The sequence below is a fragment of the Triturus cristatus genome, chromosome 3_2 (genome assembly GCF_964204655.1).
Source record: "Triturus cristatus chromosome 3_2, aTriCri1.1, whole genome shotgun sequence".
NCBI lineage: Eukaryota > Metazoa > Chordata > Amphibia > Caudata > Salamandridae > Triturus > Triturus cristatus.
This window is the reverse complement of record NC_140584.1, coordinates 446,583,191-446,600,716: the sequence shown is the minus strand read 5'-3', so window position 1 is coordinate 446,600,716 and position 17,526 is coordinate 446,583,191. Positions and strand designations below refer to the sequence as shown.

The following is a 17,526-nucleotide window of genomic DNA, read 5'->3' as shown; positions in this document are numbered from 1 at the left end:
AATCATAATGCAAAGTTATAGCGTACATCAAAATCATGCACGCTTTACAACTCCAAGTTCAGTCATTATGTTGTTTGTAGACTAAAGCCTCTAAATAGGAGTAGTCCTTTCTTTTCCTGATGGACATCTGTATAAAGCTAATAACAGCATTCATAATTTTAACACCCTCCAGTTTACAAATAAAATTAAAAGCTTGTTTATATTGATAACATTTGTTGGCTAAAAAGAGGGGGTTCAATACAAGTTTTCTAATATCCGTATAAAAATTGCAAAATAGTAGAAAATGCAGCGTGGACTGGGGAGACTTCCCATCGCATGGGCAATTCGGGAGTTTATGACACCACTCTCCCATTTTGAGGAATGCGATTAAAAAATGTAAAGTACTAAACCTAAGCCTCGTTAGGTAAAACCTTTGCTGAGTATTTCTTACCAGAATAAGGCAAGGTTGTGTGCCCACAAACAGACATATTCATTTTGTTAGACACCGGGAGATTAGGTGATTTGCCCAGAAACACAAGATGTTGAACCCCAGCATCGAGGCCGACTGCTCCAGCCGCTAGGACACATCATGCAACTGCCAAATAAAAATGATAGGGGTTCTATGACTACGTGGATGCAACCTCTAAAGATGTTGGGAGCTAGTCCTCATTAGTGATAAGGATAATTAGGACACCTAAATATCACTCTTTACACAAGCTGAAACCTCTCTATCATTTATAGCAGGTGGTATTGGTACCCAATTCAATGGCGCTCTCTTCAGTGGATCCATGTTGGTGCGATCAGGTTACAGACTAATCTCTACAATGGATGTTCTACTGCTAAGACATATTTTGCGAGAGTCGATTGATGGAAGGTGGAGTAGTGCAAAAGGTTATTTTGAAAGTCTATACTCAGACAAGAATAGTATCAATAGGCAGGTGAATGTCAACAAAAGAGCAGCTTCCTGATCGAGAAGGACTGCGTAGGATAACATCTATTCTGGACAGCAGGAAAAGCTGATGGGAATGAGGCATGCCACAGTTGAAGGTGTGCTACTAACCTGTAACAGCGTTAATGACAAATGTATGGAATTTGTAATATAATTAATTGAAGAATTGAACGATGACCTGAAAAATTCCATCAACACAAAGCCTATTACACATCATAAAAAACCACCCATGTGTTATTGGATGTATTTGCTAGATTATTCTCTAATAATACAGATGGCCATAGAATAGCAAGGGATGTTTAAAGTACTGTTCTATCCACCTTCACAATCAAACATCAACAATCTATGGTCTTGACCCCCATAAATTGACGGCCCTTCTGTCCTGTCAAATTAACCGTTTCCCACTCAATTTTAAGTCAGGGGAAGTGCCAGGTTTACACCAGTGTAAACTTCTGACCTAGGTGCCCATTTCCAAAGGGCTCCCTGGCCACATTAGTGGTCATTCCTCTCAAGTCTCACTCAAATTCCATGCACCTTCTTGGCTGACATAGACAGGGAAAATGTAGAATAGCCCACAAGAAGAGGGAGACCCCCTGCTTGACAGATTATTTCTGTTAAAAAAATCTAATTCCTGCTTAGGTAGTTTATTTTCTCATACAAAAAGTTTACTGAGCAGGGACTTTAAACATGAGATCCACTTGTCAAACGTTCAATGATGTAAAGGGGGACTTGTCAGAGGGAGATTTCGCACAGCACAGAGGTCCCCGCCAAGCAGCTGGGGATCTCTCAATAAGGTGGATAGTCTTCTGCTGGGTTGGCAGAGGTCCAGCCTCTAGGTGTGCTGTCAGCTAGGATATGAATTATCCCATGTACATTTTAGAAATATTTTTCTTATCTGCTTCCTCCTTTTTCCTATCAATGTCTTAGAAACTATTTGCCTATATTACCTCAAACGAGTAATGGTGGAAGGAAAGAGTTATAAGATCTAATCTCTTCATTGGGTCTTGGATTTGATCTATCAGCATCTCAAGAATGCTCATATTAAGAAATTTGGAAAAAGGGATGATAAGAGAAATTGCTCCAATGGCCACATGGGGTCAATTTAGAGTTTGCCTGGAGAGAGCTTCGGCCTCCTCCTGTCAAACTCTTACTCCTGCTTCCCTTCCACCTAGATTAATATGCAGAGGTACAAATCCCATGGAATCCATGACAGAAATTCTTCCTTCAGACTGCCAAGAATCAGACATATTTGCATGGCAGCATTTATGGCTTGATTCTGACATTGGCAGTCAGATAGGAAAGAGGGTGGTTGGGTGGCATAAATCACTGCCAATTAAGGGATTTCCCCAATGTTTTTTAGATGCATGTGCAGGAGGATTTAGGGTAACCCTACAGATTCCAGGATGCCTGGCAAGGGGGTATAGGGTGCCTGTCACCAGCAAACCAACAGAATATTGAAATTCTTTCCTATACTGCTCTCATCTGGAAGCGCGGGCACCCAGTACCAGGATGAACTTTCAAGGACTCCCTATGGCCGTATGCCGTATATGCATGCACGTCCAGTGACCATAATGCAAGGTATTAGCTCTGTCTGTTTTGCCTGGCTACCTGGCTGAATAGCCTCTTCACAGCACAGAGGGCTCTGTCAATTGAGAAACTGCTGTTAACCAAGAAATCTTCTATATGCTCCCAGTTTACAATTGACTATAGGCATTTAACTTGCCAGGTCCACATGTAAACTGGTGTATTGACTCATTGATGCCTTAAGCATTATGAGTATGTGGCTAAATAGTGCAACTTACATTACCACTAATGCTCTGATTACAATTTGGGGTTGGTCAAATGTGATCCCTAATTGCACAGAGATTGGAATTCCGAGCTATGTGGTAGACACCTCATCCCCCACAATTTTCCCTTGACAATTTTAGCAAATTGAACCTACCAAAATTCACTTGGTGAAAAACATGATACATTCCAATACATGCAGAATTTGATATATACATTTTACATGTAGTTTTTTTTATTTTCAAATGAAAAACTTATGCATGCCTTTGGCAACCATTTATGTGCCATCCAGAGCTAGAATCTCACCTTGTGAAGTGCTGGTAGGCAAAGATTGGTAGCTCTTTGCTTCCCCAAAATAGATGCCACCCTAGTGAGATTTTCAAATTGCAATTGTTACTTCACATTTATACAGCAAACTAGTGCCCCATTTGTGGTACCATAGTGCTCAGTTGTCTGATTTGTTGCCACAGTGGTCTGGAAGAATTAAAAAAATGTAGGTTGGCCATTGTCAGAAAGATTTGGTCATATGTGATCTTTTGAGCAGTGCTCTGGTGTAAATGTGTCTTGAAAAAGTATAAGGGTCAAAGAATAGTGCATTCGTTCATACCATCATCCAGTCCATTATTTAGGATTCCATATACTGCTCATTGTATAAATTGTCCAAGAATTATTGATTTGAATAGAGCTGCGGTCCGATAAGTGGGTTTGCGTTTCAGAGGTCTCTAAGCTTACAGCTCCTCTAAGTGCAAAGCCAAGTTGTAATAAAAGGAAGTCTCAAGGGATGCTCTTTGCTTGTTATGAGTCTATGAATTAGTTAGGAGTGAGCTCTAGAATTGGCAGCACCATCCTTATATTTCAGTTGCAGTCAAGCTTGTCTAAATGCCCATACTCAGTAAGCATTTTATATGTTTCGAGCTGATGGACCAGAGATAAAGGAGTAAGTCTAATTTATATGGATGTATTGCTTTTGTCACCAGGTGTAAGAAACTGAGTTTCTGGTTGAGTGGGGTGAAACCCTATTGAAGCAGGAAGCACAATCCTTGTCAGGGTGAAGTCACAAGCAAACCCTAAATTAACCTGTGCTGAACCCTCTTGTAGCTTGGCACAGAGAGCTAAGGTTTAACCTCTTCCGTGCTCATGACGTCTCCCGACCGTCATGAGTCACGATGGGCGTGTGCGGGCGACGGCCGGGAGACGTCATGACCACGCCCGCGATCAGAATGTCAGCACTGCGGGAGCGCTGCGGCGGAATTTGCGCCGCAGCGAAGAGGTTAACTTAGCCGCAGTGTGTAAAGTATTTATACAACACTTCAAACAGTAACAAAATGAACACACATCAGAAAAAGGATCCCACACAAGATTAGAAAGATAGAGTACATTTTAACATATAAAACAAGATAAAAACAACAAAAATCAGTAGAACTGGAGATATACAATTTTAAAGATTTCAGTGAATATAGCGGCAAAAACCTCAAAGCACCAACTGTGGATATCTGTTCACGCCGGACCAGGACACAGTCAAAAGTTCGGGGCGACCGTGATAAAGCGCGGGACAGCTACAGGGACCAAGTTAAGCCCACTAAAGAAGAGTGGATTAAATCCTTGTTGCAGAGCATTGTGAGGTCCCGCATTGAGGATGCGTCGCACAACCAAGGCCATGCGTTGGTTCCGGGGAGCTGCTGCACTGTGATGCAAGGTCCTGCATTGTCATCAAGGAGGCTGTGGACGAGGCAAGCTTGCGATATGAAGTCCTGCATTGAGGATGCGTGGTGCACCGTTCGGTTCTGAAGAGACTGCAGGGCTTCCAATGCGAAGTGCTGCATCATTGTTGAGGTTGCCATCTACAAGAGGTTTGAGGTGCGAGGGCCTGCGGCAGGATACATTTCTCAGTGTCTGGTTCCGATGAGGCTGTGAGCTACTAGGTTGATGCGGACTCCTGGCGCTGGAAGAATCCTTGTAGCAGAGGTGATGCAATGGTTCTGTTAGATCCACAGGTGGGCTGGCAGAGCACCTTCAAGTCCACTTCCGAGGGACCAGGACTAGGGTGGCACCACTTGGCTGGGTAGGACTCACAGCTGCAGAGTCCAGGTGCTGGTTACAAGAGACTAGGCCTTTGAGTCATTCTGGTGGTTCTGGGTACAGGATGCAGGTCCACTCCTTCTTAACCAGGCACGAGGGCAGCAGGCTGCTGGTCAGCACAGCAGGCAACAGTCCTACAGTCAGCATACCAGTAGAGTGGCAGCCCCTTTCAATAGCACAGCAGTCCTTCCTTCTGGCGGAGACTTCCATGGGTCCAGAAGTGTACTGAGGAGCTGGTGTGTGAGGTTGGTTATTTATACAAAGTGACCACTTTGAAGTAGAGGAAGCTTCTAGAGGTTTCCACCCCCCTGAGATGTCAGGCATCCCCTTCCTCCCTGTCCTGGCTGCAGCATATCTGGGGTCACAAAAGACTAGTGACAACCCCTTTGTGAAAGTGCTCAGGCAGAGCCTTTGTGATGTGCAAGTGTAGTAGGTGACAGCTTATCCCCGTTGTTAACTCAGAGTTGCACACCCTGCCAGCACCTATCTTCCCCTTTTCTCATTTTATGGGAGCAATACACAAAGACCAACTGCTAGCTACATATAGCCATGTGCCACAAGATCAGGCTGCAGGCAACAAATGGTTAGGACAAGAAAATGCCAATGTTCTAAAAGTGGCAGTTTCAGAATTGTGATTAGAAATCCATTAAAGGGGGATTTTAATTACAAATATTTAGACACCAGACATGACCTGTCTCCCTGCTCTCAATTGGAAGTTGCAGCTCATTAAATAGGTAACTCCAATTTTTTCCTGTGGGAGAGGCAGGCCTTGCAGGAGTGAAAACATGAATTTAAGAGTCTTTAACTACCATGACATGTAAAACTTAAAAGTGCATGTCCAACTTTTTATATACATTGCACACTGCCCTGTGAGCTGTCCATGACCTAATCTAGAGATGATTTATATCTATTATAAGGAAGGTTTGGGACTTGCAAAAGATTCATTTTGCCAGGTCAACAGGGCAGTTTCAAAACCACACACACAGGCTGCAATGGCAGGCCTGAGACATGTTTAAAGGGCTACTTGAGTGGATGGCACAATCAGGGCTGCAGGCCCACTAGTAGCATTTAATTTAGAGGCCATGGGTTCATGGGGTACCACTTTACTGGGGCCCTACGAGTAAATTAAGTAGGCCAATTGGGTGTAAGTCAATTCTGCCATGTTTTGAGGAGAGAGAAAATGCACTTTAGCACTCGTTAGCAGTGGTAAAGTGCACAGAGTCCTAAAGGCCAACAAACACAGCTTTATAAAACAAGAGGGTGAAAGCAAAAAGTTTGAAGATAACCATTCAGAAAGGGCCAAGTCCAACACCTGATGTACAGTCTGAGATTCTAGGAAATCATACCATCATACGCACAGATTGCACTTGCCAGAGGGATCCTTGACATTCCGAGGCAACAATCAGCTGCTGTTAGTTTGTGTGATCTGCATTGGCTCGCCATCAGAAAACACATTATGTTTAAAGCCATCTGTATTATACACAATGCCTTTTATCTTCCTAGCCCTGCTAAGATTAAAGAGATGTTTCATTGGTACACTCCAGCAAGAAACCTTTTCTCGGCACATCGTAATTTGCTCTCAGTACTTAGTATCCGAACGATGAAATGGGGAGGCAGAGCCTTCTCTATCGTTGCAGGCAAACTCTGTAATTCTCTACTGCAGCGCCTTACGGTGATCACAGAGCATTTGTCTTGGCTCTACACTATATAGACAGTGCTAACCCTACTACTTAATATGGTGTGTCTATGAACACAACTCAGTTCTGGATTTTCGGATACAGCACCTTGATTCCTTTGGGTAATTGTTCACGCTTTATAAAAATTAAATCAAATCAAAATCCTGATGTAGCAGTTTTTGGCACCTTTCCGTAGAGATGCCAAGCCATGTACCCTCAAAGGAATGTTCAAACTACTGACAAGGTATGCACAAGACATTGCTTATGTTTGACTAGATTCAATGGACTTAAATCTACGTTCCTCATTGGGTGGTGGGACTGAAGGCTCATAGACCAGGTTGTAGGATACTTGTAAAATAGTGCTGGATTATACAGCTATACAAAGATAGTGTGTTCTTGTCTACATAAATGTCTTGAACATTGTACAAACATGAATGAAATAATCATTGTGACACACTAAGTATTACAAAAATACATATTTTGTAACTTTTTCCCTTACAGGGCTTCAAGGACAACGTCTACCGCAAGAGAAGGAAGTACTTTGCAGACCTAGCCATGAGCTACAAGCAGTAAGCACAAGTAGTTTTTATAAGTGTTTCTTATTTACTTTTACGTTTTTTCATGGTGAAATAGTGTATTTTTGCAACTTTGTATCTATTGTGCAAGAATTGCTCACATAACACATAAGAAAACATCTGACGTAGATTTGAAATGTATTTTTGAGTTCTTGGCCCAAAGGAATGCACACTTCATATGGTTCACAAGCTCACCCTCTTAAATGAAGATAACATAATAGTGATGGAAATTTATAGCAAGAAGAAAAGCTGACAAGTGCTTTGTGTCAGTGGCAATATCAACACTGATGGTGGTCTGTGTAGAGCAACAGGATACCTCATCTTGCCACTGTTGTTCAACATCTCCATGTATCTCAGGTTTTAGAACAGTATGGGGGTACTCTTTTAAATGTACACCTAAGAAAGTCAAATCCACATCCAACTGGAAAGGAAATCCTGTCAAGCTAACCATCAATCATGAGGACATTTCCAGCTGTGTCAGACAAGGTAAAAAGTTGGGGAGGCCTATTAGCAAGATGGTCAATTCTCCAACTTGACAGGTGGTTGGCATTGGCAATAGCTTCAGTGACGTCATGCAGGGTAAGGACTGCAAAGCCCTCCAAGCTAGACAGCCAGAGCGTGCCTTCATCTTTAGAAATGTAACCTCATTAAACCTGTCCTAAAATACCTCAACGTACTCAAGGTGAAGTTGAGAATCAAATTCAAAGTACTCTACTGGGTTCTGACAATACTGACGGAAACTCGCACTCTGCCACGCTTCAGCCAAAAGTCTGCAGCTGTCCAACTCATACTATACTATTCACCAAGCTTTCGAGTGACAACAATCCCAGCGGTTCCTGGATCAAAGAACCACATGAACTTAAGATGATGGATATTCTGTGAACTGTCCCCCTGCCTTCTCCCAACCTAGCATTATAAACAGCGGCATCCAAACCAACAGAAGAATTGGAGACACAGTTGAAGGCACAGCATCAAAAGGACAACACGAATCCCGTGAGCAATTGAATTTCCCAAGCACAATGAAGACATGCATTAGGGAGAATGATAGAATGATTGAAATGTAATAAATGGAGGAGTAATGTCGCAGGCAGTGTAGTGGGGAAGGGAATAGAACAACTCTCTCAATTAATATTGAGATATAATAGAGTTTCTTGGTGTAAGGTGAAGGGAAAGGGGAATCTTCCACATCTGACCATCCAAAACCAGCTGAGCAATAAGTAAATGAATTACCAAATAAAACGCAAGGGCTGAACTCTGTGCTTATATTTCATGCAATACACATTGTCTTTGTTTTTTGTCCATATGTTCCTAATACAATTTTCAAGACTCCAGTTAGAAATTTCATATATGAAATCTCTCTCTTACCTAGTAAGTGTCAATGAAGGAATCCATTCCATTATTATGCCACTTATATAATGTCACATAAAGCACTTGGCTGCCTTAGGGTGCTTGGATGGACATTATATCTGTAAATGTGAGAAAATGTCGAGAGAACATAGTTTAATCCTGGTAGAAGTGCCAGGTTTCATTGTATCTCCTGAAGATAAGACGGTTTTCTTCCTTGACCAGTGAATGGGGAGGATATTTCAAGTTAAGGGACTTTATCTATTTATTTTATCTAGGATGGTTTGTAATATACTTTGTGCCCTCCTGAGGCTGCTACAGTGCTCTGGAAATGCAGTGCATCCAGTTAAAATGTGCAGTTTACAGTGTGACACTGCTTAGGTATCAGCCCTTTACTGCATTGTGGACTGCTTGAGATCGTACAGTTCCTGGTCAACTGCAAACTTATATTTTACTGTGGTGTCTTATTTGTTTTCAGGCACTTTTTATACCTTAAAACGTTTTCAAAAAATCAAATCTGCAATTCTTCTTCTCTGGTTTCATCTTAGTATCTATTATCTCATTATATTTTTGACTATTTTGCTTTGGGTGTGGAAATGTGATTTGCTGTTTTGTTGACTTTGAAATTGGCGGCACTGCTTGAATGTAATGCAGCTTTCTCGGTGGAATTACCTGTTGCATGAGCCCCCTCTACCAGGGATTGAGCGGAGTTTCACTAAGAACTGTGTTGAGACAGAACCCATGGTGTGTTTTATTAAGTTGGTAAGGGTACCCCCTTTTCCAAATACTAACTCTTTTTGTGACACTGGCATATATTTCCTTAGAGGGCAAACATGTGACAGCTTGCCAGAAGAAGACTGTTTTATCTCCTTTCTGAGTTATCCCGCTTGAAGAATCTCTCATCCCTCACATTCCCTAAGTTAGGGTAAGTTATTTTTGATTCAGAGAACAAGGGTCGAACACATGCCACTGCAGTGCAGGGGGTGCCCCAACCCTTCAGGGGGCAGTATTAAGTTCAAAGCCAATGCATATCTGTGAGATATGGGAAGCTATGGGGGCCTATGGATGTATGACGTTACAACGCACACTTTTACAACGCATGCACTTACAACGCATTTTTTACAACGCATAATCCATTACAACGCATGACATTACAACGCATGACACTACAACGCATTTTTAAAAAATACCTTTACAACGCATTACCATTACAACGCATACTACCTTTACAACGCATACCATTACAATGCATAATATTAAATTACATTTAAGGTAAGTATTAGATAGTATAGGGGTAAAAATTACTATTCTAACTCCAGGGGGTGCAACAGTAGGGTAAGTGTTGGATAGTGTAGGGGTAAAAATTACTATTCTAACTCCAGGGGGTGCAACAGTAGGGTAAGTGTTGGATAGTGTAGGGGTAAAAATTACTATTCTAACTCCAGGGGGTGCAACAGTAGGGTAAGTGTTGGATAGTGTAGGGGTAAAAATTACTATTCTAACTCCAGGGGGTGCAACAGTAGGGTAAGTGTTGGATAGTGTAGGGGTAAAAATTACTATTCTAACTCCAGGGGGTGCAACAGTAGGGTAAGTGTTGGATAGTGTAGGGGTAAAAATTACTATTCTAACTCCAGGGGGTGCAACAGTAGGGTAAGTGTTGGATAGTATAGGGGTAAAAATTACTATTCTAACTCCAGGGGGTGCAACAGTAGGGTAAGTGTTGGATAGTATAGGGGTAAAAATTACTATTCTAACTCCAGGGGGTGCAACAGTAGGGTAAGTGTTGGATAGTATAGGGGTAAAAATTACTATTCTAACTCCAGGGGCTGCATCAGTAGGGTAAGTGTTGGATAGTATAGGGGTAAAAATTACTATTCTAACTCCAGGGGCTGCATCAGTAGGGTAAGTGTTGGATAGTATAGTGTAATATTATGCGTTGTAATGGTATGCGTTGTAATGGTAGTATGCGTTGTAATGGAATGCGTTGTAAAGGTAGTTTTTAAAAATGCGTTGTAGTGTCATGCGTTGTAATGTCATGCGTTGTAATGGATTATGCGTTGTAAAAAATGCGTTGTAATGGTAGTGCGTTGTAAAAGTTGCGTTGTAAAGGTTGTTCCCCGGGCCTCTCTACATGTCCTGCTGAGGGTCACCATCAGTGTGCGTTATGACACTGTTAGGGATCCCGAACAGACAGTGTCCAATCAAATGGCTGAGTCTTTCATTTCTTGGGACTTAAATATGGAAAGACTTCCCCATTCATTTGTGTTTCCTCACTGACTTGACTGGCTTGCTGATGTGCTTTTGTACTTTTTTTCTGTATAGGTCCCTGCTAAGGTAGGTGATGTGTTTTCAAACGTCAACATACCCTAGGGTCAACATTGATCTCTATCAGATCCAATCTAATCGAAGACTAATTTCATGGAAAAAACTGCAGTCTTGATGTAAGGCAGTAGAACAGATTATTAAAGTAGTTGTTATGCCACATATTGAGGAAATTTGCAACAAACTTCTTTCCCTAGCCGCAAAAAGAACACTTTTTGCCAATACCAAAGGATTGTAATGCCTAGCTTGCTTCTGTATTTCCATCAGCAGCATGTGAAGCAAGAACATTAATATGCATGAGATGCACAATAAATAACTGATCAGAAGGAAAAGGCTTGGTGCCAATCACAAGTTCTCAAAACAAGTTCTTCCTCACTGGGAACACCGAATTGATTATGGGGATCCTATTGACATATGACTTGATTATGTACAAGAAGACAAAGCAAATGCTGAAATCACACCCAAGTGCAGACAAGGCCACTCCGTTATAGAGCAACCAATACCTTAAAGCAGAAGTTGAAATGGGCATGGTCATGGAGCAAGAGGCAGGCAGTATGTAGTTTGTATCTGGATAAAAGTTTTTAATATTTTGAAAGCAGCCATATCACATAAATTGCACCAGTGCTAAGGAATTTTGGTCTGGCCATTCTTGTATCAGATTTGAAGTGACATTTGTGCTGACTGACCGGTACAAAATGCTACTTTTAGGTCTGGGCTTGACAGGGACGTTTGGCAACTGTCCTATTACAATATGCATGAGTGGACTTGGGTCTGCACGTTTAACTGCTGGCTTTCTTCTCTCATCTCCTTTCATTCATTGGTTTGAAACCTTGTCAAGCGTTATCTTGGCTCAGCCCAGTGTAGTATCCACCGCTCACCTAATGGTATTGAATGCTTGAGCTGATCCTTCCATCTCCAATGGGGTGCTTATATTGAAATGCTTAGAATGGATTGCTCTCATCATGTGGCAAGGACTGTTTGATAAATGCAGAAGCAAGCCCTCTTAGAAAAAGACCTTCCCCTCTTAAAGCAACACATTGTGCATTTGTTGAAAACATGATTTGAAAGATACTGTGCCTTTACATACTTGCATAGCTCATATTTCAATTAAGCATCTCATTATAATGCATGTGTTGGCACTTACTCAGGTTTACATGATCTTGGTTGTTGCATGGGAAAACCCAGCGGAATGCCCATGGAATGTCTCCCGAGTGCAGAGTAAGGGAACCCGTGCTTTGTGCTGCCTTGCCTTTCTCCATATCTATGAGGCCATGCAAAGCCACGCATAGTGGCTTTGCGGGGCATCTTTGATATGATTTAGTAATCTGTGCCGCCGGAGCGTCACAAGAAGTGACGCTCCGGCGGAGCATGGGGCTCATAAATAAGCCCCACATTATGTAGTGTGCAGATAATTTGAGAGAGCAGTATTTCCACAATTGGGCATACTGTTACAGAAGTTATAAGCCACTGGCCCTGCCCTTAATTTGTTCACCTAATTAGCGGGACCTCTTGGTTGTGGGAAAGTGAGATCATCAGACTTTAAAGATTGTAGCGAATATTCCTTGCTGACTTTCATGCAATCCGAAGCAATATGTTCTAGTTTCAGCTGCTAGCAAAGACACGGATCTTAATGGAGCAGGACCCAGGAATTAATTCACTCCTCTTTCTTGGCTTCGATAACCAACAAAACCGTGATTTTGTACGTCTGCTTTCAGTAGCATCACAGGGCCTATCGAAGGGTGTGACGTCAGTATGTCTGAAAGGGGCAGCTTGTATACCCATTGTGTTATTTGCATTTGATTAACAGTTTGTGACCATTTAGAGCCATTACTATAAAGTGTTAACAGCTGGAGCGGTCAAAACAATCAAGCCTGGTAATTGGAGGATATGAAGGACCAAAACAGAGTATTGAGATTCATTGGCATTCTCTGGGCTCCATTACAAGTTCCACTTTATCTCCTCGTGGGGAAACCGTGCCAGTATTTTTTAATACTGGGCAGTATCTCGTCGTGAGGTAAATGGCATTGCCAGCTGTTTTCCCTGGAATGGGGAATAACATGTGGACCCTGGAATAAGGGATTACATTTCACGTGTTTTTCCTCCTTCAGATGTAAACAATGGGCCAAAATCCGAAGCCATATACTACCTGCAGGTGGTAGATGGTTGGGGCTTTTCCTTTTGCCCATAGAGGTATTAGGGGGATGCTGGTAGCAGGAGGGCGGGTTCTTTTTTCTTTCAGCTGGGAGGGCTTTTCTGCTCCTCCTTTGCTGAAGGATGTGGGCAGGAATGGCCGGGCGCAGTAGCTGCCTACAACCTCTGCAGCGCCACAGATGTTCTGGGCCCGGAATTATGGGGTTTGCAGGCCTGACAATTCTTGGCCTGCATACACCAGGACACACATAGTTGCCCAAAGCGGTATTCTTCCAAGATACCGCTTCACGCGACTCGTAATGGAGCCCTAAGAGCCATATTCCAGGCACCCCAGAAGGCTCAGTAAGAGGAAGGCTTAGTCACACCATGGGAAATACTAGTCCTTCACAGATCAGTGTCAATATCATAGAGCTGGGACTAAAGTGAAAATCCTGATTTTGTTTACAATACTATTCACTGTGTTAGTCGATGTTGCATACTAACCAGTAGTGATGTCTTAACAATGCATTAATTTGTCTCTTGCATTGCCAAAAGCCAAACCTTGCCTCTGTTTCCACATCTGCAGTAGTGGGGTACCTACAGCACCTGCGTTTAAACCATGGATTATAAGGTTACTCCTTTGTAGAGAAGACAACAGCCATCACCCTCCCTGAAATATTCCCCTTGTTTTGAGGCCAGCTTACAGGCCGCGAGTCATCCTTCGTTGTTTTTAATGTCCTCTTTTGCTTTAAAACACTAATGCGTGCCATTAGCATTTTTGCATGTCTGTCTTGGCATGTTGAACCCCATGCTTATTGACTTTACCAATACTTGTTGCCTTGGTCGTTGGCATAAATGTTGCTGTAAATTTGCATATTTGTCCAGAACTCATGCACATTTTTGTAATGTGGCCCTAGAACGCCACGGAGAATTCCCCCCTCATAGGATTGGGGATATGAGTATTTATTCAACATCTTTGGTAAAGAACGGCATTAAATTAACTCACAGGAGTATCCATTCATTGGTTGACACACAGCCTTTAAATATGCCTGCGGAGCGCAGTTCTTTAATCCACTGAGCGCATGATTCGCAAACAGCCACAAGTTTGAGAAGCTGGTCAAAGGGACATGCGACGTGTCGAATTACCCACTACAGGGTTTTGTATGGCTAATATTCACCGCATGTCTGATGAAAAAGAACACAATCAACTGTTATACACAGAGCAGAGTGTGGCTCATTATATCGAAAAACAAGTTGCCATTGTTTTATAATTTGCACTGACCTTCGTACTTGTAAATGGATTAGCACCAGTTAACTGGCTGTCGGCGGTCTCACATTTATTGGAGAATATATTTAATCCAGTGCTTAAAGTCAGCTAACGTGCAGACAAGCATTTCCATGAACATATTTGATGGCAAAATCACTAATTGCAGGTTGAACTGTTGCCAAAATTGTAAAGCCCATTTTTGAACTAAAGTGTTGTTAACGGGCGTGGGGAGGGCCATTTGACGGAGATTTTCTACATCTGTATTCAATTCTCTCATACTAAATGATTATTTTTGTATGAATTACTTTTTTTAAGCCGGTGTGATATTCCTGAGCCCTTGGCAAGCAGAGTGTTATTGGTTGCATGAGGGGATATTCCAGTGCCGTCTGTTATGTCGTGGGCTCTAGGCCCACATGCAGGATGAAAGGACAGCACGGACACTGAGATGATATCTGTAACTGGCCAAGGGCGATGCGCCTTGCCCTTTTATTTGCGAGGGAAACAGAGGATACCCTTAAAACAAGAACTGGCAAAGCCACTAAGTCTCGCTTATGTGATAGCTATTGGCTTTCCCATGGCTGCTTTTTACCTGGGCTAAAAGTTAGTGACGTGGTGCAGAGTAGCATAGAGGAGAGTGGAGTAGAGTGGCGTTGAGTGAAGTGGTCTAGAGTGGCATTGAAGTAGGGTAGAGTGGAGTGGCATAGAGTGGCATGGCGTACAGTAGAGTGGCATAGAATAGAGTGGCATAGAGTGGAGTTACATCGAGTGCAGTGGCGTAGACTAGAGTGCTGTAGAGTAGTGTGGCGTAGAGTGATACAGAGTAGAGTGGCGCAGAGTGGATTGGCATAGAGTAGAGTGGCGTACCATAGGTTGGCATTGTGTGGAGTGGTGCGAAGTGGCATTGAGTGGAGTGGCATAGAGTGGTGTGGAGTGGCATGGAGCCAAGTAGCATAGAGTGGCGTAAAGAAGAGTGGCACAGAGTGGTATGGAGTGGCATAGTGTGTAGCGGGTTAAAGTGGAGTGGCATACAGTCGAGTGGCGTAGGTTGGAGTTGCGTTGACGTGCCGTAGAGGTCCATTGTGTGGAGTGAGGTGGTTTTGGGTGGAGTAGAGTGGCATAGAGAATCGTAGATGGGAGTAATGTAGAGTAGGTTTGTATAGGATGGATTGATGTAGAGTGGCATAAATTGGTGATCTTCCGTCGTGCCGGGCGTGTCTGGATCTGAGAGACCTCGACTCCAAAGACAAGGCGGTCCCTTCCTATAGACACCCTGCTGATAGAGAATTCCTCTCATCGGTGGATGTCTTTGTAAAGAAACCACTTCTGTGGGAAGGAAATCTGATGGCACCAAAATCCTTCAAAGTAGAACTCCAGAAAGGCAGGACTCAGTAGAGAGGACCAAAAAACACCAGGACAAAAACACATGGGAATACTAAGAACTTGCACCGAATCAAGAAGCAATTGTGACGCAAAATTCCTGTAAACCGCCTCCCCTAATATACCTTTAATTAGAGCTGGAAGGAAAGACACAGCCACTGGAAACGATTGTTAACATAATGGTTTGGGCCGCCATCTTGGATTGGGATAAATTAGATCTTTCAAGATGGCACCAACCAGCTCAGGAAACCGTAGAAGCTAACAGGAACAGGCAGGACCCATACTGTGTCCAACTGCCAGCTGCCCAACCAGATACAGCAGCCCAAAATGCCCCCAAGAAGGACCACCACCCTCCACCTCATAGGCACCACGCTGAGCTCTGCGTCCAGCACACGCAAATAGGAAAATATGAAAGAGCAATGAACACGAGGCTCAGTGCTCCTAACATAGGTTGGAGTGTGTTAGAGTGGAGTGTCATGGAGTGGAGAAGCATAGAGTGGCGTTCTATAGAGATTTGAGGTGCGTGGAGTAGAGAGAAGTGGCATTGAGTGGAGCGAGGTGGCATACATTAGAGTGGAGTGGTGTGGAGTAGAGTGGCAAATGAGAGTGGCTTAGAGTAAAGTGGAATAGAGTGGAGTAGAGTGGTGTGGAGAAAAGAGGAATGGGTGTACAGTGGCATACAATAGAGTGGCAAGAAGTAAAATGGAGTGTCATAGAGTGGCGTAGTGTAAAGTGGCATAGAGTGCCTTGGGGTGGTGTAGAACAGAGTGGAGTGGCGAAGCCTGACCCACCTCCTGTCTCCTCAGCACATCCTGCGCCTAATTCAACGGTTGCACTTAGGAGATTTTAAAATGACTAGTAAATTGACTATGTGTTTTGTGTAATATTGCATTGCTCAAGCACCCACACAAACCTTAGTAAATAAGTGCTAAATTGACGTGCAGTCTTGTTTTATAGTTATTTTCTATGATATTGTTCGGACAAAGGATGTTGCCCAAAATGAGGTCATCAGGATAAATGATCGTCAGTTGTGCAAACTCTAACAAACAAAAATGAAGCCATTGTCAGTGCCGCAACGAAACTCAAAGAGGCTCCATGAAATTACATTCAGGGGGTCCTCCATGCTCTAGATCCAGTCTGAAGCTCTCTGGCCAGGAGCCTGCAGTGCCAGAGGGGGACCCCTGCAGTGTGGGGGCTCTGCGGGCCTTTGTTACGCCACTGGCCACTACCCCTCAGCACTGCTCTGATTGTGTGAATTTAAAAACAGGTTACTTACACCTATCCAGAGTTAATATTGGTGCCACGCCGTATGGTTACAATTATGGTGTGCATCAGGAGTCATTACATTGTGGCTACTTATGTACTTTTGTAATTCTGTGTTAACATATTAATTTGTATACATGTACACACTCTAGGTCAGAGTTTCCATAAGTGGAGCGATTTATGTTTCACTAATAACATTTGCGGCATTTGACAAATTTGCACAATTCTTTCCAAAAAATCAGTTTTTCCGCTTAGGCTTTTTTTTGGGCAGATTTTGCTCTGATTCCACAGGTGTGATAAAAAAGGGATTCACAAAACTGTGATTTACCATGTTAACTCCCATAAACAAAATAGCTGAATTGAATTGCACCAAATTTGGCAAAAAGTTAAGACTTTACAAAGCTTTGCAGAGGCCAACACCTCATCAAATCGTGCTTTCAAAATTCCAGGTTGGCCTGCCAGGACTTAAAAGTCTCCTCGCATTCTTCTTCCTCCTGTTTTCAAACCGGTTTAAAAACAGGAGGAAGGAGCACGCGAGGATACTTTTTGACGAGGTGTTGGCTTCTGCAAAGTCCACATGTATTAGGACTTTTTTATCGTTTGAGGGCCTTAGCTCCAGTGGTCAAGACACGTTGGATTTATAACCAAGCGCAATCAGTGAGGTTGTGTTCCCTGGTTTTCGCATTTTTCTTGCTCACAAGAAAGAGGCTAATAAGGGATGACGTGCATGCCCCTACTTTGAGTACTATTGCAGCCATACTGAGAAAGAAGCCGTCATTG

At 42.9% G+C, this 17,526-nt stretch overlaps 1 protein-coding gene across 1 annotated transcript in view; it reads left to right on the top strand.

Moving 5' to 3' along the window:
• Window positions 1-17,526, top strand: part of TPH1 (tryptophan hydroxylase 1) — a 213,789-nt gene that overhangs the window by 138,376 nt on the left and 57,887 nt on the right. The window contains exon 5 of the mRNA XM_085648051.1: window positions 6,970-7,037. Within this exon, the coding sequence (XP_085504177.1) occupies window positions 6,970-7,037 (68 nt within the window). The remainder of the gene's footprint in view (window positions 1-6,969; window positions 7,038-17,526) is intronic.